This window comes from Nannospalax galili, unplaced genomic scaffold (genome assembly GCF_000622305.1).
Source record: "Nannospalax galili isolate Female #2095 unplaced genomic scaffold, S.galili_v1.0 scaffold22, whole genome shotgun sequence".
Classification (NCBI taxonomy): domain Eukaryota; kingdom Metazoa; phylum Chordata; class Mammalia; order Rodentia; family Spalacidae; genus Nannospalax; species Nannospalax galili.
In genome coordinates, this window is record NW_008347230.1 from 252517 (window position 1) to 279481 (window position 26965).

Sequence of the window (26965 nt, forward strand, 5' to 3'; positions counted from 1 at the left end):
CATGAGGTCAATTCCCCCTCTGAAGAGCTCCTGGACAAACTCCGGGAAGCATTCAGCCTTTGTTTAAATAGACTTGTGTCTACCCTCAAACGATTCAAGAGGTGCAGCCTCCACTGTCTTCCTCCTAGAACTAAGGTTCCTGTGCTCAAATCACTTGGGTCAAGACTAGGTCTGTGCTACCTTTTGTGTTACAGCCTCCTAATGAAGCCGGAGCGAGGGAACTATTACCGAGTTGGACTGGAAAAAGGGAGGTAAAGCGGATACAGCTACTCTTAACGCCTACGTGGGTGGCTCTGAAAAGAGCCTTTTGTTGGTGGTCTAAGAACTCGGAATGCTCAAGCGCGCTCCCCGCGGATGCGGCGGGCCAGCTGGATGTCCTTGGGCATGATGGTGACACGCTTGGCGTGGATGGCGCACAGGTTGGTGTCCTCGAAGAGCCCCACCAGGTAGGCCTCGCTGGCCTCCTGCAGCGCCATCACCGCCGAGCTCTGGAAGCGCAGGTCCGTCTTGAAGTCCTGCGCGATCTCGCGCACCAGGCGCTGGAACGGCAGCTTGCGGATCAGCAGCTCGGTGGACTTCTGGTAGCGCCGGATCTCGCGCAGCGCCACGGTGCCCGGCCGGTAGCGGTGCGGCTTCTTCACGCCGCCAGTGGCCGGTGCGCTCTTGCGGGCCGCCTTGGTGGCCAGCTGCTTGCGCGGGGCCTTGCCACCGGTGGACTTGCGGGCCGTCTGCTTTGTACGGGCCATACTTTTGTGTCTTTGGTCAGGAGCGCCTAGCAGCCATATTTATAGACATGTCTTCGTCTTGATTGGGCCAGAAAACAGGAATTTCTGGGCTCGTGATCTCATTGGATAAAATTTAATCCCACTTACTGAGTCGCAAGATGGTCATCCTAACCTTTTCTTGCGGATTCCTTGTCCTTTCCCTCTTTCTGTAATTTATCAATCACAGATGGTTTTTTAAAAATCTTTCTTTTCAGTCGATGTAACGTCCCTGAAAGCAATTTATAATCTATTTGTATACTTTATATTTTAACTGTTTTCGTCCGAAACAAGGTTGCCCTTCTATGTACTCGGATTCAGTCTGTTGCAAGTTAGCAGTTACTGTAACTTTTCTCCCCAAGCTATCGTTTATTTAGCGTCAGGGACTGTCCAGCGACATGGATACTTTATCCCATGACTGGAGAAGTAAAAAGCAATTATGTAGTGGAAGGAATAAAAAGTTAAACTTACTCTTACCTGAGTTCTGAACCCGACCAACTCGATGTTTAGATTTCCTGCCTTATCTCCACCGCCCCCCACCCCCCGCGGGGTATGCAGCCCCCTCCTTGCGCCCCACACCAATTAGATCCTGCAGATGAAATACTTGGTTCACCTTCCCAATGGGAACAGTTTTAAGCAATCAAGACTTGTAGCAACCAGGTGACAAGTTAAAACAAACTTTTTTTTTTTTTTTTTTTTATGTCTTTTTGAAGCAGGGTCTCTCTGTAAGCCCCAGCTGTCCTAGAACTCACTATGTAAACCAGGCTGGCCTTGAACTCACAGAGATCCGCTTGCCTCTGCCTCCCAAGTGCTGGAACTACAGGTATGCACCACCACACCCGGCTTAAAACAAAGTTTTTTAAAACAAATGACTCTCATTGATGACTGAGGGGCTAACTAGTATTTTCTTCAACAAAGACAAAATGTTTTCGTCTTTTTTGGTCTTTTCGAGACAGGGTCTCCCTGTAGCCACAGCTGGCCTGTAACTCATTATGTAGTTCAGGCTGGCCTTGAACTCACAGAGATTCACCTGCCTCTGCCTCCCGAGTGCTGGGATTAAGGGCATGCACTACCACACCTGACAGTGTTTTCTAATTCTTAAAAGCTTAATATTTTCTATATTCTTCACAAGAACATTGTATTCTTTACCTTTTGGTTATTTCACATGTTTTGGAAAGAGCGTGCTATAATGATTATATACAGAAGTTATACTGGCTAATATAAAACTTTAAAAAATATATATTTTATTTTTATTTTATGTGTATGATGAGTGTATTGCCTGCATGTATGTGAGTGCACCCCTGTCATACAATGCCTCGGAGGTCAGAAGAGGGCTTCAGATTCCCCGGAACTGGAGTTAAGGACAGTTCGTAGCCGTCATGTGGATGCTGGGAATTGAACCCAGGTCCTCTTTAAGAGCAGTCAGTGCTCTTAACCACTGAGCAATCTCTCCAGGCCCCTAATAAAAAACTTTTAATAGCATGCTTGATTTTCTTTTGTTTCCCCCTTTCCTTTTTTGTTTGTTTTGTTTCATTTTGTTTTGTTGAGATAGGGTCTCACTATGTAACCCTGATTGACCTGAAACTTGCTGTGTGGACCAGGCTGACCTCGAACTCACAAAGATCCACCTGCCTCTGTCTCCTGAGTGCTGGGATTAGAGGTATGCACCCATCCCCGTCCTGCATGCTTGATTTTTTTGAAAAGGTATCACAGGCAAACCATATAAAAACTCAAACCTAAGGAAAAAAAGCTGGTCCTAGAAGCTTAAAACTTACCTTGATGGTGCCAGTATGCATTCTCTTCCTGCTGAAATCCAAGTGAAATTAAATGGATTTTAAGGGGGTTCCTCAACACTAAACACATGTAGATATTTGGCAGTTTAATTAATTTCTTTAAGAATCCTTCATGAGACGGGTATGGTGGTGTATGCCTTTAATCCCAGCACTGGGGAGGCAGAGGCAGGCAGATCTGTGTGAATTCAAGGTTAGCCTGGTCTACATAACAAGTTCCAGGCCAGCTAGGGCTACAGAGAGACCCTGTTTCAAAAAAGACAAAAAAAAAAGAAGAGTCCTTCATGAGCCAGTTGTGGTGGCACAAGCCTTTAATCCCAGCACTCCAGAGACAAAGTCAGGCAGATCTCTGAGATGAGGCCATCCTGGTCAATCACAGGTCAGCAGCTGAGGCTGTCTCAAAAAAAAAAAAAAAATCCTTCATGAGCAGCATCCTCCTCTACAGAGATCTAAAATGGCACACAAAAATATAATTGATGTGAACAAATGTGACCATTGCTATGGTGATTGTGTAATAATGCCCTACAAACAGAGAGCAATACTCTAAGAGTTGTTCCAGGGCCAATGAGATGGCTCAGTTGGTCGACTGCTTGCTGTGTAAGTCTGACAACCTGAGTTCAATCCCCAGAACCTACATAAAGATGGAGGAAGAGAACTGAACCCACAGAGTTGTCCTCTGACCTCTACCCTATGGCACATGTGCACTCCCTCCCCACAAGAATATATTTTTCGAAGCTGTCTACCTATACTATATCATTTAATACCAATCTAAAGTACATTTTTCTTTTTTCACTTTCATACAAGATAATTGGTCTCAGAGAACTTTGATCTGCCCTGGACAAATAAAAAGACCTGAATAAAGCGAAACGATGAAATTATAACGATGACCTTCTTTCCTAGGCTATGGGCACATTTGAAGCACAGAAGTATCTTCTCATCATACAATCAAGCCATCTGATATTTCTCAAACTTGTCCACTAACTTTCCTAACAGAAGGGGAAACTGCCCCCTGGGCACTGGATGGTGCTCACCCAAGTGTCATATTTCCTTGGAATATTTTCTCTATAATGTATGAGTTTTTGGTCATAGTATATGGATGTGTTCATTTAAGTTGCAAAAAGTTTCTGAAACTCTATATTGTAATCCCCCTTATCTGAGGTTTTGATTTCTGTCCTCAACAGTATTTAGGTAATAATAAGTGGAAAATTCCAGAAATTAATAAGTCATAAGTTTTACATTGCATGGCCATTCCAAGTACCGGGATGGAAGCTCATGCTTGCTTACGCAGGGCATAAAATCCCTTGACTGGTCATAAGCCACCAGTCCTGCTACTGGGCCTTACCAGAGCATTGTCAGCCCCTGCCCAGAAACTATGTCCTGGGACATACCATCCCCCAACCATGAAGCAATACCAGTTCTGAAAATAGGCCTCTCTGCCCTTATGAGCCCCCCCCACCCAGGCCCTTTACAAACACCAACCTGTATACCTATCCTTCAGTGGTAAACTTCCTCGACTCTTGAATCAGTGTGGCTACAGTGCCAATTCCTGTGGTCAGCTTCTACCCCCATTGGCTGATAAAGGTCAATTCAGATCCTAATTTATAATTTAACTTTACTATAGGCATATAAACGTATAGTGTAGGGAAATACAGAGTGCTGCTTACATGTCAGTATTACCTGTGGACTCAGACGTTGCCTGGGGATCTTGGACTGTATTCTTTGAGAATAAGAAAAAATTACTGTTTTCAGATATATAGAACCCAAGAGTTATAGAATTTATTTTACTTTTATAACAGACAATAAGAAAATTACAAGACTTTTTCTTTCTTTTTAAATTGTGTTTTTAACAATTTCTACTTTTGCTGGGTATGGTGACGACACACTCCTTTAATCCCAGTGCTTAGGAGGTAGAGGCAGGTAGATCTCTGTGAGTTCAAGACCAGCCTGGTCTACATAGTGAGTTCCAGGCCAGATGTGGCTACATGGTGTTCCTGTCTCAAAAAGACCCAAAAAAAGGGGCTGGAGAGATGGCTCAGTAGTGAAGAGCACTGGCTGTACTTGCAGAGGCTCCAGGTTCAATTTCCAGCACTCACATGGTAGCTAACAACTGTCTGTAACCCTAGCTCCAGAGGATCTGACACCCTCTTCTGACCTCCTCAGGCACTGAATGACTCAGGTGCACTTATATACATGCAGGCAATACACTCATACACATAAAAAATAAAAATAATAAATATTTTTAAAAAACCCAAAATTCTACTTTTCAGAAAACAGAGATAGCAATTTAAATATGAATTCTAAAATAAGAAATTAGAAATCAAAATCACAAATTTTGAAGGGCTATAGGTACTTACATCTCAAAATACAATAGGTTCTGATGTACTGCTCCTTAGCCAGGTAACTAGAAGTTTAATCTTGAATGCCTTCTTCATTGCCTTTAGTAACAGAATTCAGATTTATAGTAGTTCCGTTCTGCTTAGTCCTCATACTGGACTGGAGCGATATTCCTTTAAAGTTCTCAGTCCACTATTTCTTCAAAATCAGGTTTGTAACACGGAAGAAACTCTGCTTTTCTGCTGTTGTAGGAGAGAAGTGATAGTTCTCCTAAAATTTCTGAAGTTTTTATTAAAAATTGTGAGGCCCTGCAGTTTAAAGACAGGGAACTGAAATTTTATCAGTTGGGAGTGGGTGGGTCCCAGAAGCTAAAATCTTCATGTATACCAAATACCCAAGCTAAGAAATTTTAATAAGTGAATTATTAGGCATGTAGTATTTTTAATGTATTTGTGTTTAAGACAAAAACATCTATTTTAACTTACACCATTACTTTTGTCTAGACTAAAATAGATGTTGGAGGAAGATAATCTGTGTTTGGCTTTTGTTTTCAAGTATCCCCAGAGTTCTGTTATTCCAAACTGGAACCATTTGAATTTTCAGTTTGTGGGCTATTCAGGCCATGCATTTGATTTGCTTTCACTCAGATCAATCTACGGCCCAGGACCAAGCTAAGAAATCACAGGAATATAAGCTTCTTTCTTTATCCTACCCTGAGATATACCAACTCCTTTAATATCCTGCTATTGGATTAAAAAACAAATGAGCACAAATCTCCTCTATTGGTCAGCAATAGTTACTACCTGCATTTGATAGCCTAGAATTTGTACTTTTTTTTTACCTTTTAATATAGCATTCCACTAGAATGCACTAGAATCTAGCAATGTATTACAATATTTCAAAGCAGGCCAGGCATGGTGGCGCATGCCCTTTAATCCCAGCACTCCGGAGGCAGAGGCAGGCGGATCTCTGTGAGTTCAAGGCCAGTCTGGTCTACACAGTTCCAGGACAGCTGGGGCTACATAGGGAGACCCTGCTTCAAAAAGACCAAAACCAAAACCAAAACAAACAAACAAAAAAAACAATATTTCAAAGCAATATAAAGCATTTTTATTCAGGTAGCCATCCTCATGAGCTAAATCAGCCACAAACTGCAGAAATGTTGAGGGCTACATATTTTAAAGGACTTTTTATGTGAATTGCAAAAAAAATAATTTTTTCTTGCATCTCCATTTGTTCTTAGTTGGAACATTGCTCTGCAACAAAAGATAGATCTGTTTGTTTTCTTTTAAACGGTATATTGGGCATATGCATGGGAACTCTAACAAGATGAGTAATTGAAAGGGGTCTATGTATTCTACATAGTAGGAGAAGGGGAAAGGAAAGAAAGGATACTTTTGGAAAAGCAAATGACCTTTTAGGAGAATACACAACCTGTTCTAGTTTGCTCTCAATTGCTATGACAAAACACCCTGACCAATAATGCTGTGGGGAGGAAAAGGTTTATTTGGCTTACATTTCCTGGGTCACAGTTCATCACTGAGGTAGCCCACAGTGGGAACTCAGGGCAGGAACCTGGAGGCAGGAGCTGAAGCACAGGCCAAGGAGGAACGCTGCTTACTGGCTTGCTCCTCTGGCCCCTGCTCAACCTGCTTTCTTACCCCACATAGGCCCACCTGCCCAGGGGTGGCACCACCCACAGTGAGCTGGGCCCTCCCACATCACTCAATAATCAAAAAGAGGCCCCACAGACATGGCCATAGGCCAGTCCAATGGAGGCAGTTCACCAACTGAGGATCCCTCTACCCAGGTGTGTCAAGAGCTATATAGGACAGATCCCCTAGGAGGATAGGATAGTCTGGTGACAATATATGGTTAGGTGAAGTACCAACCTCAGCTCTGAGAACAGAGTTGTCCCTGTGGAGATTTACAGCAACTGAGTTAGATGCTGACTTCTTTTGCAGATTTTACTTTTAGACAGAGACAGGATTTCAGGAACCCAGCCCTTCAGCTCAAAATGATTCTCATGTCCAAAGCGGTGTATTTGTGAGAAGCAAATTCCTGATCCCCCTTCAAATGGGAAGAACATAGACATTATCTCTGTTTCTATCTAGGTCCCTGACACCAAGCAAGCTGTGTCTGCCTTAGTGTATGCAATTTGGTTATATTTTCCTTTCTTCCTAGTGTTTAAATAGTTACATGCAGGAACTGTTCATTCTTAAGCAGTTACTGAGTGTTTCCTACACATCAGTTGATAAAAAATAACCAGAAATCAGTACCTGTAAGGAACACTGTTGGAGGCTGGTTAAGATACAGAAAGATGTAAAGTAATGTGATATTTTGCAAGAGCTACTAAAGAAATAGAAAAGAGCAAGTAGTTTCTCTGCCCAGAAGCAGCAAAAGGAGAGGAAAGAGATCTGTGAATTCTAGGTACTGGTTTGGGCATATAGACATGCCATTGCAGTGATCCACAGTGGACTAGTCAATGAAGAGACTTTTGTATAACTAACCAGGCCTCTGTGTGTATGTGTGTGTGTGTGTGTGTGTGTGTGTGTGTGTGTGTGTGTGTGTGAATCCCCCACCGCCTAAGAACCACACCTCAGAGGCCTTATGTTTAAAGCATATGGGGTTTGGAGGTTTTAAGCCTTGAGCCTAAAATGACTAAAAACCTTCCACATCTATCTATGTGCCCAGAGCTAGAAAGTCTGCAGAGAAACAATTTAGGATTCATCAGCATATGTGCTAGACCAAAGAGAGGAAGCAATGAATTTACCAGTTTTAAAAAACAGATGGGTTTCAAAAAAGAAAAAAAAAATCACCACAATTCCTTTTGTTATAGAAAGAACATTTTCTTATGATTCTTCTTCGAGGGCCTGGTAACAACAAACATACTAGCAGTAAGGATGCCAGTTAATTTCGCAGGGCACTTTCTGGTATAACTGTATGAAGCAGATGGCCACTTGCAAAACTGAGCAAACTGTGCTGGATCCAAGGGGATTCAGTTTGGGTACCAAAAAATCCTAACAGAAAGCAAAGGCCGATCTTAAGGGGCCTATAGAAATGGGTGTCCAGCAGATCCCTCAGGCCACCCTGTGAGCTGCATGTCCAGCAGAGCTTTGGGGAGGGGTGTGCTGGGACCCACTGACCTCAGTGAGAAAGCTCGGCAGCATCTTCAGACCAAATTTCACAGGATCTCGCTTCTGGGTGGGCTGAAATACAAAACAGCGACTAGACTCAGAAATGACATCCCGATTCCACACATCCCAAGTCGGCCTCTCCAGTCAACCAAATTTTTTGGAACCCCTTTTGCTGCAGTTTTACATAACTGTAGATTAGAGTCCTCCTGGGATGATTAGATTCCAGGCTGACCCTTTCTCTCTTCATATTTGAATTCCATTTTCTCTTCCTCGGGTCTTCTGTCCACTTAGCCTTAATTAAATGCCTTCCAGAAGCCTTCACGCTGCAAGAGACAGAGATGCAAAGATTTCGGTATCTAAAAGCGTTATTTTGGAAAATGAATTCTCCCAGAGACGATGGTATATCGATTTTTTAAAATTAAAATAAGAAAAAGAAAACACAAAGGTAGGGCTACGAGGGACCGGTAGAGGGCAGAGACGAGAGAAGAAAAAAGGAAAATGACGCAATGTTGAGAGCTGGGACGGTCTAGCAAGCTTCCCGCCCGCGCGCTTTCTGTTTTCAATCTGGTCCGATCCTTTTGTATATCAGTGGAGAGCCTCCCTCCCCAAGGCTCAGGCTGGTTTCTCAAACTGTGCTTAGCATGTCTGGTAGAGGAAAGGGTGGCAAGGGCTTGGGCAAGGGGGGTGCCAAGCGCCACCGCAAGGTTCTGCGGGACAACATCCAGGGCATCACCAAGCCTGCTATCCGCCGCCTAGCCCGGCGTGGCGGGGTTAAGCGCATCTCCGGCCTCATCTACGAGGAGACTCGCGGCGTTCTGAAGGTGTTCCTGGAAAACGTCATCCGGGACGCGGTCACCTACACAGAGCACGCCAAGCGCAAGACCGTCACCGCCATGGACGTGGTGTACGCGCTCAAACGCCAGGGCCGCACCCTCTACGGCTTCGGAGGTTGAGCCGTACTCCGTTTCGCGTCACCCTCAAAGGCCCTTTTTAGGGCCACCCACATAGCCATTTGAAGAGCTGAGCATAGATTCCTGCGTTTGTCTTAGGTACATCTAGCGATCTAGACAGGGTAAGGTCGAGTCCAGATTCAGAATAATGTGGAGTCTGGCTGAATCTGGTTGGAAGAGCAGCTTGCCATTGTGGAGAAGCCTGTTCTGCTGGCCTGCTACTTCCATCAATTAGCCTTTGGCCTCATTGCCCACTTGCCATAAACCCGATCAGGGTAGTCTCTAAACTTTGGGTAGTTTATGTATTTCTAGTTAAGGAATAACTGGTAAGAACTGTTTGTCAATCACATAGGAGCAAGTAAAGATTAGGTAAAAGACTGGCTCTTTTTTGGCTTTGTGTCGTTTTCTCCTGTATTCAATAGGAAGGGCTCTCAACTTCGGTAAGGACCTAGAAAGCATAATAGACTCCTGCAACTATAGCATTGCAAGGATACAAGTGCAGAGACTTTTTACTATCCTGTCAAGGCTGTAAAAAGGCTGGATGTGGTAGCCCCCAGCTGTAATCCCAGCAATTGGGGTGAGAGAGGTCAGGAGTTAAGGATAAACTCTGCTAGTAGTAAATTCGAGGCCAGACTGCACTGTGAGACCCTGCTGCTAAACAACCACAAAGAAAACTTATTGCCAGCCATGGTTGAGAGCTTAGAGCTCATTGCCTTGGATTCCGGTTCTTGCCTGAGGAAAAGTTGAATGCCAGGGATGAATAGCTAAGGACTTGGAAAAGGGTGAACACAGGCCATTCATTGAAGCAGAAACTGAGCAAAGAGCTAAGGACACTGTAGGGAAGCAGTGGGGGTGTCTTCTGGCCTGGCCCTTTTATAGGGTGTCCTGGTCTTTCTCGCCTTTGATCCCCTCTCCCCACACTTCATCCATGGTGGGAAAGGTCCCAGCCAGGTGAATGGGTTTGTTTAGACATTCCAACAGTGAGATGGGTATGTTATCTCTTTTCCTCCTTCCCACCTTTTTCTTAACTGCCTGCCCCTAGCTAATGCCTAACAAGCCGAAGCAAGCTGTGTAATTATTGGAAGTCTTCAAAAACAATTCAGCTATATGGCAGGTATTAGGACCTGCTTAAAATGAGTCTTGCAGGGACGTGTCCACCCTTATCAATACAGAAAGTGCAATTTAGTTTGTTATGGTAAAAGCAAATTCTCACCATGGCATACAGTAAGCAATTACCCTTTTTTTTTTCTAAACTGCCCTGATTTGGGTTAAATATGGGGGTTCCGCACTTCTCATGCTTAATTTGGTTTTTGTTATTGCACATTAAGAAACCTTTTACAGTCGGGCATGGTGGCACACGCCTTTAGTTCCAGCACTTGTGAGGCAGAGGCAGGTGGATCTCTGTGAGTTCAAGGCCAGCCTGGTCTACATAGTGAGTTCCAAGACAGCTGGAGCTACAGGGAGACCCTGTCTCAAAAAGTCCAAAAAAATAAAGAAATTACTGTTGTGAACTTTTTGTGCAACCCCCACTTTCGTCACATGATCTCATATTGGGGGTGTAACTTACAGTTCAAAAAACTTAATTGTAGTGTATACCATCTCAGCTATGCACTAAATATATACTGCAAGGAACTACAGCAATATGTTTAGATTGTTCTATACATCTATATTTCTATTTTCCATCTATAATTGTACAATTGTCATATTTAAAAAAACATTTGTAGAGAACTGTATATTTAAGTGACATTGTAGGAAACAAGGCAGACAGACCATGTGTGACATTAGATACACTTTACTCCAATGTTAATATTTGGCAAATCTATGGTCCAATGTCACAGCCAGAGCACTGTCACTGATACAGTCAAGAATTTCATCACCACTGTGCACTTATCAGTACTCTACAAAAGGGTCAAGATGATGAAAAAAGGGAAACACTGACACACACTAGGGGATACTAATACCTCAGGAGTAAAGCGGCAATGCATCTGGATCTGGGTCTGGCAGTGGACAGGGCATATTAGTGGAAAAATTGGTGAAATCTAAGTACCCTTCCAGTCCAGTTAATCACATTGTGCTGAAGACATCATAGTGGCTATCCTATGTTATCAAGGGAGTCTAAGTGAATGGGATTCAGAACTCTTTATATTATCTTCATGAGTTTTATTTATTTCAAACACACAGACAACATATCTTGATCATAAGCACCCCTTGACCCCTACCCCCGGCTCCCCATTTTTTTCTCCCAATTTCATGTCCTCTTTTAAAATTATTTTTTAATTATTTTTTAACCCACTGAGTACAAATAGTGCTGCCCCTATGCATAGGGACTTGGCATCATCCACTGGTAACAGGGAACTACCAGTGGCCACACTCCTAAAGAAAAGTGATTTTCCCTCCCCTGGCAACTATCAACTACCAAACAGTTCCTCAGTTAAGGGTGGGGCATTGGGAGCCCCTCCCCACTCCATGTTGGAAATTTTAACTGTTTAATCTTGTGCAGGTTTTATGCAGGTGATCACAGCTGCTGTGAGTTCATATGTGCAACAGCCATGTCATGTTCAGAGAACAGCATTTCACAGCACCCTTCCCCATCTTCTGGCTCTTGTAGTCTTCCTTGATGTTCCCTGAGCCTTATGGTGGGGGTTGATATAAATGTCCTGTCCGTGGTTGAACACCCCATAGTTGTTTATTCTTAGCACTTTGAACAGTAATGCATCTCTGCATTAACCACTATCCACTTCCAGAAGAGGCTTCTCTGACTGCGGCTGGAGAGATGGCTCATTAGTTAAGAGCTTGCAGAGGACCTGAGTTCAATCCCCAGCACCCACATCAGGCTCATAGCTGCCTTCTGTAACTCAATTCCATGGCATCTCACACTCTCTTCTGAACTCTAAGGGAACCTGCACTCATGTGCACATCCACAAACACATAGACACAGAATTAAATAATAAAAATAAATCTTTTGCTAGGTGTGGTGGCACACGCCTGTAGTCCCAGCACTTGGGAGGCAGAGGCAAGCAGATCTCTGTGAGTTCAAGGCCAGCCTGGTCTGCATAGTGAGTTCCAGGACAGCTGGGGCTTATAGGGAAACCCTGTTTCAAAAAAAGACCAAAAAAAAAAAAAATCTTTTAAAAATATTGGGTTTTTTTGGTCTTTTTTGAGACAGGGTCTCCCTGTAGCCCCAACTGTCCTGGAACTCACTATGTAGACCAGGCTGGCCTTGAACTCACAAAGATCCGCCTGCCTCTGCCTCCCAAGTTGCTGGGATTAAAGGTGTGCACCACCACGCCCGGCTTCATTTTTATTTTATGTATATGAGTTTATTGCCTGCATGCATGTACAGGCACACGTGTTGTGCACTGCCTACAGAGGTCAGAAGAGGGCACCAGATTCCCTTGGGACTGGAGTCACAAACGTTTGCTAACTGCCATGTTCGCTCTGGGAATTGAACCCCGGTCCTCTGCAAGAGCAGCCAGTGCTCTCAACCGCTGAGCCACCCCCCCTCCCCCAAATTTAAACCAGCTTTTCTGACCAAAGTTGAATAAGCTCTGGTGATTGGAGGGAGGAAGCTAGGTGTGTAGTCTTGTGATGTGACCTATGGGGTCCAGAGGGGTAGGACCTACCTGAGAGGCTGGGAAGCCAGATTTGGCAGTTTACAGGGTGGGATGGAGTGTGCCTAGTTTGAGGCATGGGGAACCGAAGATCCCAGAGGATCAGGGCAGCCTATGGGGTGAGGCAGAGCTGTGTTTACCCAGCAGCTCAGAGTCGAGATTGCAGAAATGGATAGCCTACAGGATGGGGAGGAGCAGAACCTAGGATAGGGTTGTGGGGGAGGAAAGAGCATGGTCCATCAAGCAGCCTGGGGAAGGGAGGTCACAGAGGAGCCAAGTGGCCTCTGGGCGTAGGGGGTCTGGGGGGAGCTTTTTTTTTAAATTTTTTTTATTTTTATTTTTTTTGAGACAAGAGCTCACTATGTAGCTCTAGCTGGCCTGGAACTCACTGCGTAGACTAGACTGGCCTGGAACTCACAGAGATCCCCCTGCCTTTGCCTCCTGAATGCAGGGATTAAAGACATGCACCGCCACACTCATTCTGCCTGCCTACCTCTTCTCAGCTGGCCTGGAACTTGCTATGTAGACTAGTGTGGCCTTGACCTCACAGAGAACAGCCTATCTCTGCCTCCTATGTGCTGGGATTAAAGACGTTGGCCACCACATCAGGTTTACCTCTTAATTATAGTTTTGCAATTAAATTTGAATGTACAAGTTTATTTTTATTTTTGCATCTTAGACTTCATTTGAAAAATTTGACAATATATGTCATCGAGAGGAGAAATACTAGGTCTGTTCCCAAAAGATCTATTTATGATCTTCATATTTGGCTGCTTTCACCAGCATTAAACACTTGAGAATGAACTAGGTTTAAAATATGATGCTTAATAGGGATGCCAGTGAAGGAAGAGACTCAATACCACCTCCAAGAGCTTACCACAGAACAAAGAAAACTACATAAAATGCACACATATATACATACACACATACACATATAAATGGGAAAGTGGGGGAAGCTTAGCTATGGAGGTGGCGTTTGTGCCAGTCTTTGGAAAAAGCAAGATGCCTGCCAGTTGGGCATACAGAAAATGGGGAGCAGGAATCGGGAGTAAATAGCCAGAAGAGCGTTTGTGATGACGAGGCTTCTGCGCATCTATGCTTAAGATGTCTCATCTTCCTTTAAAATCTCATCCTGAAATTTACATTTCTATTTCAGATATCACTGTGGTTTTTTTTAACTTTAAAGATGATGCAGATGAATATATCTGATCTCAATGGAAATTGCTCTGAAGCACTAGATAGCAAAAGGGTTGAAGAAAACTCAACAAATAAAGGGAAAGGAGTGGGAAGCATTTCTGTCATTGAAGTCAGTGGCTCTGAAAGTGAGAGCTCCAGTCTAGCAGTACAGATTGCCTCGCCTTACCTCAGACCTGCAGAACTGGAAACTCCAGGGGTAAGACCAACAATTCGTGATTTAGAGCCCAGCCCTCCAGGTGATCCTGATAACTCAAGTTTAACAACTAGGGACCTGAGTAACAGGTTTCTGTTATGGTAATCAAATCCAGGGCCTTAGATACCCCAGGCAAGTTCTCTACCACTATTATATCCTCACCCTCGTTTTTTCTTTAAATTAAATGAAACAAGTTTCAAACTCACAGAGATATGTCTGCCTTTGCCTCCTGAGTATTGGGATTAAAGACTCGTGCCACCACACCTGGCTTTATTTTTTTTTGTTTTTAAATTTCTACTTATTAGTTTAATGTGTATGAATGCATTGCCTACATGTATGTAAGCGCACTCATGTTGTGCAGTGGCCGAGGAGGTCAGAAGAGAGCGTTGAATCTGCTGGAAATGGAAATATGGATGTTTATTAGCTGGCCTGTGGGTGCTGGGAACAGAACCAAGGACTTCTGCAAGAGGCTCCAGTGCTTTTTAACCACTGGCTGAGCCAACTCTGCAGCCCCCTGGCTCAGTTTCTGTACATTTTTTAAAAATATAGCTTCCTATGGTGATTTTAATAATGACCTTTGCTCCCCTCTTGTCAGTCTCAATACTATGATGTGGTTCAATAGTGTTATCTGTGTTCAGTCTGCAGACTACCAAATTCTAGAATATGCAGTTATGCATCACTTTGCACTAATGTCTTTTTTTTTTTCTTAACCATCTTAGCCAACTGTAACAGTAAGAACTATAACACCTGTGGACTAAAGAGGATGGCTCAGTGGTTCAGAGCACTGGCTGCTCTTGCAGAGTGTTAGGGTCATGAAAAGACCAGGACCACTAGAGACCATTCTGAGGCAAGAAAAGAAGAAATTTAGTGGGATGTGTGAGCTGCTGGACTGCTCCCATGGGAGAAAGGGAGCAGTGGTTTCTTGTCAAAGCAGGCTGGATTTTATAGGGTTTTTATTTTGTGGGTAGGGAGAGGTGAGACTGTAGTAGGAAGGTGAGTCAGGAGTAGGTGCCTTGGTTGGGGGCAGGGGTTCAGTTAGGTATTTTTCAGTTTTTTGGTTGGCTGTGATAGAAAATTGCTGTAATGTTTAGGGTGAACTGTTAAAAGTCAGGTGGTTACTGAGAAACTAGGATGGTTTAGTTTCTCAGAATGCTGCCCACCAGACTGTAATTGCCATGTTGCCTGTCAGTAGTGACTCCATCTTGGGGCCCAGTTTAACCTAACACAGAGGACCCGGGTTTGATTCCCAGCACCCACATGGTGGCTAACAACTATCTGAAACTTCAGTTCCAGGGGAATCTATGCCCTCTTCTGACTCCATGGGCATTGCATGACATGGGTACACTTATACACATACACATACACATACAGATATGCAATTCATTCATACACATAAAGTAAATATTTTAAAAAGTGGTATAACTTATAACTATATCATTTTTAGCCATTGGCAACCATGAGGAATATAATCTCTATCTCTTTGGTTTGCTAACAAAATAATTTCCTTCCTGTTTCCACCATTCACCTGACTCTCTATGAGCCAGGAATAGCTCATTTCCCCTTCTAGAATAGATTCAGAACATTCACTAGAAAGTACAGAGGATTATTCTAGTTTGCCTTCAATTGCTGTGATAAAGCTCTCTGACCAGCCAACTTGGGGAGGAAAGGGTTTATTTGGCTCACATCTCCCAGCTCACAGTTCATCACTGAGGGAGCCCAAGGTAGGAACTCAGGAGGTAGGAGCTGAAGCACAGGCCATGGAGGAATGCTGCTTACTGGCTTGGTCCCCTGACCCATGCTCAACCTGCTTTCTTATACAATACAGAACCACCTACCCAGGGGTGGCACCACCCACTGTGGGATGGGCCCCCCCACATCCCTCAACAATCAAGAAAATGCCACACATAGCCACAGTCCAGTCCCATGGAGGAAATTCCCCAGCTGAGGTTCCCTCTACCCAAGTGTGTCAAGCTGACAACTAAAGCTGCCCAGCACACTTACAGTCCCATCCTATGGGTCTGCTTTCATTGATGTGGTCATAGAGACACTTACCATATTTCCCTGAGAACCAGTGAGAAGTCTTTTCCTTTCTAGGCTCTCTCCTTTGACTCGATGCAGCATCCTCTCAAACACCCAGACCAGAACTCCAGAGTCATCTTTCACTACATTCTCATTTTCTTCCTTTGAAACCTTTCACTCTATGTTGTAGCTATGAATATATGTATTTTTTTCTCTTGCAAAAGATCTGGCGTTTATGCAGAATGCTATTAGTACATACATGTATGGACATATAGGGAATTATCAGGAAGTATATTCACAAAAAATTTTAAAAAGAATCTATAGGTGGCTTTACCATTTCTGTTCACCCTTCCTACCACATTGAGCACACATTAATAGACCATTTGTGTCTAGTGAGGAATGCCCTCACTAAACAAATCTGCTGGCTGCCACCTAGCCTTCAGAACTGTGAACAATGCCTTGTTATTTATAAATTGCCTACTCTAAAACGTTTTGCCATAGCCACTCAAATGAGTTGTGACATGTGCCCATCTAATCTCTTACATAGCGTATTCCACAGTGAATCTGTATTTTTCAATCCCTTCTTCTGATGATCAATGACTACATTGTTTCCAGTGTCCCAGCAGCCTTATCATGTTTTCTTATAAATTTGAATGAGAATTTCTTTTGGCTAAATAACCAGGGACAGAATTTCTTGATTTGTGTAAACTTATTTGGCCTAAAAAGTACTGACTGCCTTTCAGAATGGTGCCTTAGTCTACACCCTACAAGGACAGCATTGAACACCTAAGCCCTCCATCCTGGCTATCCCTGGATGTGGTTCAACTTCACAATCTTTGGGAGCTGGGTGTGGTGGAACACACTTTTAATCCCTCACTAGGGAGATAGAGGCAGGTGGATCTCTCTTGGTTTGAGGCCGGCCTGGTCTACATATTGAGTTCCAGCCCAGGACAGCTGGGACTACAGGGAAACCTTGTCTCAAAAAAAAAAAAAAAAAATCAACCTCACAATCTTTGCTAGACTCTCCAACATATCTCAACAGTGCTTTAATTTGTCTTTCTCTGACTACTAGTTTATGAGCATCTTTGCATATGTATGTCATGTTTTGTTTCCCCTTCTATAATTCATGCCCCATTTACAGCATTTCTTCTATACTGTTGACAGAGTAAATCTTGTCCCTTTTAGCACTCAAGACCCTAAACAGGCTGGCCTACAAGCCTCTGCCACTGAAAATTCACTTCTCATTTTTGCCCTTGACCTGCTCTACATCCTGGTTATCACTTGCAATTTTCTTTTTATTTTTCTGATTCTTCTGCCTGAATTAGTCCATCCCACTCCCACATTTCCAGAATTGATCTTTCCTCTGAACTCAAGGTAGCTCACTCTGTATCCTTCCTCATTACTTACCCACAGCATGCCTAGAGTCAGCACATGTCTTCTGCCTATAAAGCTCAAGCATCTCATTTATGTTTCTGAAAACTTATCTACCTATCTCCAGGTACAAAGACATCCTGGGATTCCTACTGAAGAAACAGTAACAAGGTTTGATCTGAGTGGTGTGATTTGAGTGATTCTGAGTGGTGATTTTGCAATACTAATATGGATACCATCAGTATCTTTTTTGGGGGGGTGGTCTTTTTGCTGACCTGGAACTCACTCTGTAGACCATGTTGGCCTCAACTTACAGAGATCAGCCTGCCTCTGCCTCCTGAGTGCTGGGATTGAAGGTGTGCACCACCACACCTGGCTAGTATCTATTTTTTGAACTCTTAAAATTACCTTTTATTTTCTTTGTCTGTGCTCATGGTGCTTGTAACGTAACACATTAGTGAGGTCAGAGGGCAGCTTGTGGGAATCACTTTCCTCCTACCACTGTAGGTCCTGGGGATTGAACTCAGGTCTTCATTCTTGGTAGCAAGTGCCTTTAACCAATGAGCCATCTCACCAGCCCAATTTATTACCACATATAAAGTTCTGTCTTATGTATTTCATTTCATATAAATTATAATGATCTATTATAACTCTTGCATGGTAGAAGGGAGGTAGTACCTCTTTAAAATTTTTTTATTTTTAATTTTAAATACATATGAGAGTTTTGCGTGCATGTAAGAGCACCGTGTGTGTCGTATCCTTGGAGGACGGAAGGGAGCATTTCATCCCCTGGAACTGGAGTTACTTATGATTATTTGCCCCCATGTGGGTGGTCCTTTGCAAGAGCAGTCATCTCTTTTGAAGGCTGAGTCATCTCTCCATACCCCCCTTTTTATTTTTCATGAAATAGACTATGGTTGAAAATATCAAGCTATATCCCAAGAGAAAAAAATATCACTTTGTACAACTTGTTTCAATTTCACTTGTGTATGAATATATAATAGGTAGTGATATAAAATGTCTACTTTAAGCTGGGCGTGGTGGTGCATGCCTTTAATCCCAGCACTCGGGAGGCAGATGCAGGAGGATCTCTGTGAGTTCGAGGCCAGTCCGTCTACATAGTGAGTTCTAGGTCAGCTGAGGCTATAGGGAGACCCTGTCTCAAGAAGACCAAAAAAAACAAAAAAAAAAACAAAAAAAAAAAAACTACCTTATTATAGTTTAGAGTCAGCAAAAATCAGTTATTGCTTATTCCAAGCTACACTAAGATATACTGTATCTCATGTAGTATGGTACATCTACTCTCTGAAATAGGAAATCAATATACAAAAACAAAAGAGCACAAGTTCTACCTCTGTCATCTTTTGGCTATGTAGCTGTTCTCTACTTCACAAGGTATATTTCTTCATCTAGTCAACAAGAAAAAAAAAATGCAACCAAAACCAAAAACAATATATCAAAAAAAAATCTTCCTCCCTCCCTCCCAGAGCTATTGCGAAACCAAATGAGAGGTGAGTGAAAGGTCAGCTATAAGTTATTTAGGACCTCAGTTATTCTTATATTTGGACCACACAGTATAGAAACTGATCATATGTTTGAAATTTTTCACCAATTGTTTTGGTGTCATGCTTTTTCTCCATGGTAATTGAAAATCAGAGTCAGGTGTGGTGGCACACGCCTTTAATCCCAGCACTCAGGAGTCAGAGGCATGTGGATCTCAGTGAGATTGAGGCCAGCCTGGTCTAGTAGCAAATGCCAGGCCAGCTGTGGCTACAGGCAGACCCTGTCTCAAAAAGACCAAGAAAAGAAAAGAAAAAAGTACTTACAGTCGTGGTGTGTTTCCAGAGAGGTTTAATTGAGGAAGGAGTCCCACCCACCAAATGTGGGCAGTTCCATCCCTTGGGCAGGGGTCCCTGTTTCTTGACTGTTGGTGCAGTGTGATCAACTGCCTGACGCCAGCACCTACATTCCTTCCTACCATAATGGACCATATGCCTTCTTAAACCATGAATCAAAATAACTCTGTCTTCACTTAAATTGCCTTTGTTAGGTGTTTTCTCACAATGACGAGAAAAATTAACAGTATTAATGTCATTAATATTAATGATACCATAGTACCTGTTTATGACCACATGAGGGTCTTTAAGCATTTTCTGTAAATTGTAATTATCTTCATTCTTAGAACAAGTTTTGTGGATATAATCCTACTCACAACAAAGAAACAGATCCAAGTCTTTTGGCACCTTTTTCAAGTTAAAGTCAGGAGTTAGGCCCTTCTCCCTCACCGCCACCCCCAGGCCTAATTCATAACAAAGTTCTTAAACTTATTTCCTGTTCCCTTTCTCTCCTCTTCTGTCCTTCCTTCCTCTCCCTGCCACTCTAGAGATACTCCATTTGATGATGCATTTGGTAGATCATATCCCAACACCTTCCCACATCCCAAAGAAATTCTCTCAGGCTGGCCTCACAGAGATCTCACAGAGATCCACCTGCCTTTGCCTGAGCCACCATGTCTGACATGAAGTGAGGTCACCTTTTGGCAAGGGACACCAAGGCTTCTCAGACACTACTCATAAACAGTTTTCTGCTCTCTTGATTTGGGACCTGCCTCAAAACTGCATAAGTTCTTCCAGAATTCCAGCCCAGGGCTACTCTTGCTCTAACTGTAAAGACTCTGAGAGATGGGGCATTTTGGACTCAATACCATCATACAAGGCAAAGAATGGATCAAGTAAATTAGGTCTACCTGTAAACATTACCTGCCCACCTGAAGAACACTGCTGGCCTAACGCTGAGGGTAAAGAATGAGAAGAGGGATTAGAGGGGGTGGAAAGGAGGAGATCCCAGACAGAAAGCGAAGAAGTTAAAGGGAATATGAACCTTGAAGAAAGAGAAGTTCTCAGAATTGCAAAGGAAAGGAGGATATTTTGGACAGAAGAAATTAAATGTGTGAAGACACTGTTTACTCGTGAACTGCAAGTATGGTGTGGTGTTAAAATGTATTTATTCAGCAGGATGAATATTTGAGCCTGGAAAGTAACAGAAAACCCCAGGAACTAGATGAGTATCAAATTTTTATTGGGATTAAAAAAATATTTACTAATAGAGTAATGAAAGGCAATTGAATGCTTATTCTAGGCAGGTACTGTGTTAAGTACCTCATAGAAATTGTCACTTTGACTTTTTTTCCAACAAAATTATAAGCAGCTATTCAAATGGGAAAGGTAAAGGCCTACAGAAATTTACTTTCATATGTCTTTTTGGATAAGGCTATGAGTTCAACTTGGGTTAGTTCACCTCCAAAATCCTTCCTATTCACCTCTGTTATAGGTCAGAGTTTGCAAAAAAATCACCAGCACCACTTTAAGAAAAGTAGCAAGGTAAATTTTATTTTTCAACTGGCTAGGCTGTCTATCTCGGGAGTAGAAGCAGCCCTGATCATTGTCAGGTCAGAGTTTTTATAGGATTACAGAAATATTATTCAAACAGGACACTTGTGAACCAATCAGGTTTGTACAACATAGCAGAACTTTGACTCTATTAATCAACAACCAATCATTATACAGACAAGTGATACAGTCATATAACTTGGCAATCAACTCTGTAGTTTTAAATTAGTCAACTTCCTAGCCATGACAAGTATAGTAAGAAAGCTGAAATCAGCAGTTACTGGGTGGTCATACAATACAGGGTGGTCTTATACTTTGTGTCAAGGTGACCTAAAATAGCAACTTACAGAAGCGAAAACAAGCAGCCATATGTAAAATATCTGGAATTAGCACATTCCATGGTTCATGGCTAGGACAATTTCCCAAGACCCAAGGTTTCTCCCCTTTTTGTTTTGGTGTGGAGCAAGGCTGCTGCTAAAATGGCTCTGAAAAAAATGGAGTAACTTAGGTAAGTTTGCTGAGCCAGTTCAACCTCTACTGCTGTGAACTGCCATGCAAGGGATGCAAGCTTCTTTCTGATGAGAATGGGAAAGTGGTGGGAAAGTTTTAAGCATGAGAGTAATTGGGTTTTAAAACGAATTTTTAAAAAGTATTTTATTTTTATGTGTATGAGGGTATTGCCTGCACATATGTAAGTGCACTGGCGTTGTGCAGTGCCCAAGGTCAGAAAAAGCTGTCGGATCTCCTGGAACTGGGGTTATGAATGGTTGTTAGCTGCCATGTGGTGCTGGGAACTGAACCCAGGTGCTGGGGACCAAATTTGGGTCCTCTGCAAGAGAAGTCAGTGCTCTTAACTGCTGAGCCATCTCTCCAGCCCCCCTAAAAAATGAATATTAACACCAGGTGCGGTGATGCACATCTTTAATCCCAGCACTTGGAAGGTAGAGGCAGGCAGATCTCTGTGAGATCAAGGCTAGTCTGGTCTACATAGTGAGTTCCAGGCCAGCTGGGGCAACAGGGATACCCTGCCCTCCAAAGACAGAAAAAAAAAAAAAAAAAACCAAACCAACTGACCAAACAAAACAAAGCAAAAGAAAAAACCACAAACAAAACCCACCAAACAACAAAAGAATTAAAAAATAATATTCTCTCTTCCCTGGAAATTTAGTGGGAAGGTGTGGACCAAATTCTCTCTGGGTCTCCTGCATGATCAGACAAACCATATAATATATTTTATGTGTATTTATTAACTTACAAAGGAATAAATACCCAATGCCTATCCCAGCCCCCCCCCCTCGCAGAGCCCCCCTTATCAGACCCGGCCACACCCATAATTCGATCACACTTCCCATTAGTCGTCTTTAGGCTGTGGCCACTGATCTCAGTGGTGTTTCTTCTACTATAAAGACAAATGGAAGAAAGTAGATACATTTAAACAAACATGAATGTAAATACAGATGCCTAGAAGCTATCCCAATAGGTGTACTATACTCATTAAACAATATACTCATGATGGCTTCTCCACCAGGGCCTGTAGCCTTTCTCGACAAAAGGTGTTGGCCTGGTCTACAGCACCAGATGTGTGTTCCATCCCTAGGAGTGGGCCTTATCCAATTAGAAATTTGTCAGTTGTACATTATGTGGTCAAGCCATTATTGCACTTGCAGGTATTGCTTGGCATGTCTGTACTGTGCAGCACACGGGATCCATCGTTGGGTAGACTTATAGGGGATCCTTTCTTCCCCAACCATCTGTGTAGAGCCTTCTGGCACTATGAATGTCATCCATCCAGTGGCACGGAGTTTTTGACTTAGTCTCAGTTCCATCTCTTCTTATCCCTGGCTCACAACATGCAGTGTCCTCAGCCACATGGCCTTACTGACCTTTCTAGTGTACAACTAACATTAATGGCAATAGCCTTGGTGAAATGGAGGACCTCTAGGAGCTCTCTCTGACCAACAGCTCATAGGGGAGCAACCCACCCCTGGTACTGTAGATTTTCTTAACAGTTGTCTATAGCTGGCCTTTGCTTCTTTCGGTGTCTTTCAAATGGACAAAGGCCAAGAAATAATTTCTAACTTCCAACTCGAACAGATGGCATGAACGTCTTTCAGCAACAGGAATGTGGAAGGAAACAAATGGATTTGGGAAGCAGTCATTTAGGCACAGACATAGGCCAAAGAGACTGACAACTCATCGTGTGCTCAGTCACTCCTAGGACTGAGGTGCTGAGTGCAGGAGTTGACTAACAAGTTCAGTGTAGCCTGCAAGGTCAGTAGCCACGCTCCAGTCACTCCAACTTGAGGACCAGAATCCCCAGCCTCCCGTAGCCTTTGGCTGTTGGCCTAATACCTCAGAGAAAGCTACAACACGGCTTCAGCAATCCACTCATCTGGGAGGTGGCCAAAGGGAGGAAAACGCCCATTCTAGTCAGTTAGATCATACTTGAAGGAGGAGCTTTAGCTCCCGAGACTAGCAATATACACCTTTTGCCATATAGAGTCTGCCCTCAACACCCCGCCACCTTCTCCAGGTTCCACCGGAGGCAACCCCGCTTAAGACAGTACAAAGTGATCAGCTCCTTCTGAGGGCCTGTGGGTGGCTCTGAAAAGAGCCTTTTGTTGGTGGTCTAAGAACTCGGGATGACTCAAGCGCGCTCCCCGCGGATGCGGCGGGCCAGCTGGATGTCCTTGGGCATGATGGTGACACGCTTGGCGTGGATGGCGCACAGGTTGGTGTCCTCGAAGAGCCCCACCAGGTAGGCCTCGCTGGCCTCCTGCAGCGCCATCACCGCCGAGCTCTGGAAGCGCAGGTCCGTCTTGAAGTCCTGCGCGATCTCGCGCACCAGGCGCTGGAACGGCAGCTTGTGCGGCGGGCCAGCTGGATGTCCTTGGGCATGATGGTGACACGCTTGGCGTGGATGGCGCACAGGTTGGTGTCCTCGAAGAGCCCCACCAGGTAGGCCTCGCTGGCCTCCTGCAGCGCCATCACCGCCGAGCTCTGGAAGCGCAGGTCCGTCTTGAAGTCCTGCGCGATCTCGCGCACCAGGCGCTGGAACGGCAGCTTGCGGATCAGAGCCTCGGTGGACTTCTGGTAGCGCCGGATCTCGCGCAGCGCCACGGTGCCGGGCCGGTAGCGGTGCGGCTTCTTCACGCCGCCCGTGGCCGGCGCGCTCTTGCGGGCCGCCTTGGTGGCCAGCTGCTTCCGCGGGGCCTTGCCACCGGTGGACTTACGGGCCGTCTGCTTCGTGCGGGCCATGGCCGAAGGAACCGTGCGCGAGACAACAGAGGAGACGCTGCCCAGAGAGCGCCAACGCAGCCGTCTTTATACGTACCGGCTTCCCAACGGGGCGGAGAAACCCACTCGAAAGTCCCGCGCTGCCCGGCCATTGGCTGTGACGTCACCCACACCGGCGCCTCCGATTGGCTCGGGCCGGCCCCCTACCCCACCCCGCTGCGCTCCACCCCGCCAGCAGTTGGCCTGGCCCTGGTCCCACTTTCCGCGCGCTTGCAAGTCATCTTGGATGGCTGCCCACGCCCTCCTCGTCTTCCTACCGCGGGGCTCCGCCCAAGACGCTCCCGGACCTGCGCCCAGCGCATCTAGAAACGAAACCCAGGTCTGGGCAGGCAGGGCAGACGGCTCTGAGTTAGAGGCCAGCCTGGTCTGCATACTGAGCTCCGCGGTTAGCCCGGGCTCCGCCGGGAGACCTTGTGTCCAAAAGAGAACCTGGGGGCCGGGCGCGGTGACGTCAGCACGCCCTTGATCCCAGCAATCAGGAAGCAGAGGCAGGCGGGTCTGTGAGATGGGGGCCAGCCTGGTCCACATAGTGAGCTCCAGGACAGCTGTGGGTACAGGGAGACCATCTAAGAAATCCACAACACTAGACCAGTGAGGCCAGGACCCAGACCTTCCGCAGCCCGTAACTTTCATGGGGCGGCCGTGGTCCCTACGTCCCGTAGACCTCATTTAACGCAGGGGCTCGAAGCTTAAGGAGGGAGGTAGGGCAGGGAACTATCCCCGAACTCCAGAACACCTGGGGACAGCGCTGGCGGCGCGGTCCCAGGTGCAGCCGAGTGTCGACTTGGAAAGGGCCTGCGGACACACTGGCCAGGACCAACCGCCCACTGACGAGCCAGGGGCTCAAGACCAGAAGGGAGGGCAGTCGGGGACTTGGGGAGCAGCGAGTACGGCGGCTGCCACCGAAAGCCAGCAGAACGGCTAATGTCACAACTCTTTAATCTGAAACAGTGGGTGGCTCTGAAAAGAGCCTTTGGTTTCAGCGGACATCCGTTTTCGAGTCCTGGCTGGGGCGGGGCGGCCTCACTTGCCCTTCGTCTTGTGGTGGCTCTCGGTCTTCTTAGGCAGCAGCACAGCCTGGATGTTGGGCAGGACACCGCCCTGCGCGATGGTCACTTTACCCAACAACTTGTTGAGTTCCTCGTCGTTGCGGATGGCCAGCTGCAGGTGGCGCGGGATGATGCGAGTCTTCTTGTTGTCGCGGGCCGCATTGCCCGCCAGCTCCAGGATCTCGGCCGTCAGGTACTCCAGCACGGCCGCCATGTACACCGGCGCGCCGGCGCCCACACGCTCCGCGTAGTTGCCCTTGCGCAGCAGGCGGTGCACGCGGCCCACCGGGAACTGCAGGCCAGCGCGAGACGAGCGCGACTTGGCCTTAGCTCGAGCCTTGCCCCCTTGTTTGCCACGACCAGACATCACGACGACTGAGAAAGGACGAGCTTCCAAGCCAGCACCTCGAAAGTAACCGTGAACGCTGCTGCCTCACCCTTTTATACGCAGAACGGCGATTGTCCGCTGGCTGCGGTCATTGGCTGAGGCAGGCTCTCCCCATGGTGACCAATAGGAGAGCTGCAGCAGAACCCGCTCATTTACATAATCCCGTCTCCCAGGTTTTGGCGCTGCTGATGACTCGTGTCTCTCATCTCCGCAGGTTCGGAGCTTTCGTTTTCTCTTTTAGTTCCTTAATGTCCTTCATAAAATCTCCAACTGTGCCGAGCTCGCCTGTAGTCCCAGCACTCGGGAGGCAGAGCCAGGCGGATCTCTGTGAGTTCAAAGTCAGCCTGGCCTACATAATTCCAGGCCAGTTGGAGCTAAAAGGAGACTGTTTCAAAAAGACCAAAAAAAAAAAAAAAAAAAAAATCTCCAACTGCATCACTAATCATAGTATCCTCCCCTGATATTTTTCGGTGTCAAAGCCATGAATCCCAGGCTACTGAGTGTGACAGCATGGAGCCTTGTCTCATTGCACCACTCACAGCACTGAGAAATGACGCGCTATAGTGCGTATTGGGGAGTATTAGGGCCATAGGAGCACATGTGTGTATTAAAATGACCAGGAAAGCCAGGTCCAAGAACTTACCAGACACACCAGACCAATGAAATGTAACTCGCTCGTCTGCCCTCCGTAAAGAAGTGGACATAGCCCCGTAATGGATCTAGCACCTACGGACCTGTCATTTGACCACGCAAGGACTCCACTATCCCAGGTATGCTTGCGCTTGATAGCCCATCTGTCCACCAGTTCGTACATCTGGATCCAGTCCTGCCATTCTTCACCTCACTCCCACAGCTCAACTCTGAACCTACAGCTTGATCATGTGCAACAGCCAACAGCACAGCACGTCTCCAGCTTGGTTTGATTCATTATTTTATCAGTGCCAGGAGTCTTAAATACATACCGATTTGCAGATATGGCCTCTTAAGTCTCTTTGATACTCTTTTCCTCTTTCTTTTCAGTTATTTTGCAATTTATGTACATATGTGATGTTACCTTTATGAGCTGGACATACCCTAAAATCACCTGGGAATAGAGTTTCAATGAGGGAGGTGGAGAAGATTGTGAGAGATTGTGTAAGAGTGGAGGAATCCAGAAGCTGGAGCCCAGCACTCACGTGGTGGCTAACAAAGGCCATAACTCCAGTTCTAGGTGATCCAACCCCCTCTTCTGACCTCTGCTGGCATTTCAGGACACAGGTGCACTTACATACATGCAGGCAATACACTCATACACATAAAATAAAAATAAAATGTTTTTTGATGAAGAGTGGAGAGTCCAGCTGAGTGCAAGTAAGCAGTATCCATTTATTTCTTCTTGCTCTTAACTGTGGCTAAGATATGACTCCTTTATTATTATTATTATTATTATTATTATTATTATTATTATTATTTGGTCTTTTTGAGACAGGCTGGAAACTG

General features: G+C 45.1%; 3 protein-coding genes and 1 pseudogene across 3 annotated transcripts; 1 reads left to right on the top strand and 3 right to left on the bottom strand.

Moving 5' to 3' along the window:
• Positions 1–224: 224 nt before the first annotated feature.
• LOC103742649 (histone H3) lies at positions 225–1017 on the bottom strand. The gene has a single exon (XM_008843715.2). The coding sequence runs from the start codon at positions 744–746 to the stop codon at positions 336–338; it is 411 nt and encodes a 136-aa protein (XP_008841937.1). The 5' UTR covers positions 747–1017; the 3' UTR covers positions 225–335.
• A 5677-nt stretch (positions 1018–6694) lies between these two features.
• LOC115072148 (histone H4) lies at positions 6695–8987 on the top strand. The gene has a single exon (XM_029568598.1). The coding sequence runs from the start codon at positions 8664–8666 to the stop codon at positions 8973–8975; it is 312 nt and encodes a 103-aa protein (XP_029424458.1). The 5' UTR covers positions 6695–8663; the 3' UTR covers positions 8976–8987.
• A 13722-nt stretch (positions 8988–22709) lies between these two features.
• Positions 22710–24183, bottom strand: LOC103742647 (annotated as a pseudogene).
• A 788-nt stretch (positions 24184–24971) lies between these two features.
• Positions 24972–25817, bottom strand: LOC103742646 (histone H2A type 2-A-like). The gene has a single exon (XM_008843713.3). It carries the CDS (start codon positions 25463–25465, stop codon positions 25073–25075), a length of 393 nt encoding a protein of 130 aa, XP_008841935.1. The 5' UTR covers positions 25466–25817; the 3' UTR covers positions 24972–25072.
• Between the last annotated feature and the right edge of the window lie 1148 nt (positions 25818–26965).

Coding starts and splice junctions, on each gene's coding strand:
- LOC103742649 (XM_008843715.2), bottom strand. CDS start 746: ATGGCCCGTACAAAGCAGACGGCCCGCAAGTCCACCGGTGGCAAGGCC.
- LOC115072148 (XM_029568598.1), top strand. CDS start 8,664: ATGTCTGGTAGAGGAAAGGGTGGCAAGGGCTTGGGCAAGGGGGGTGCC.
- LOC103742646 (XM_008843713.3), bottom strand. CDS start 25,465: ATGTCTGGTCGTGGCAAACAAGGGGGCAAGGCTCGAGCTAAGGCCAAG.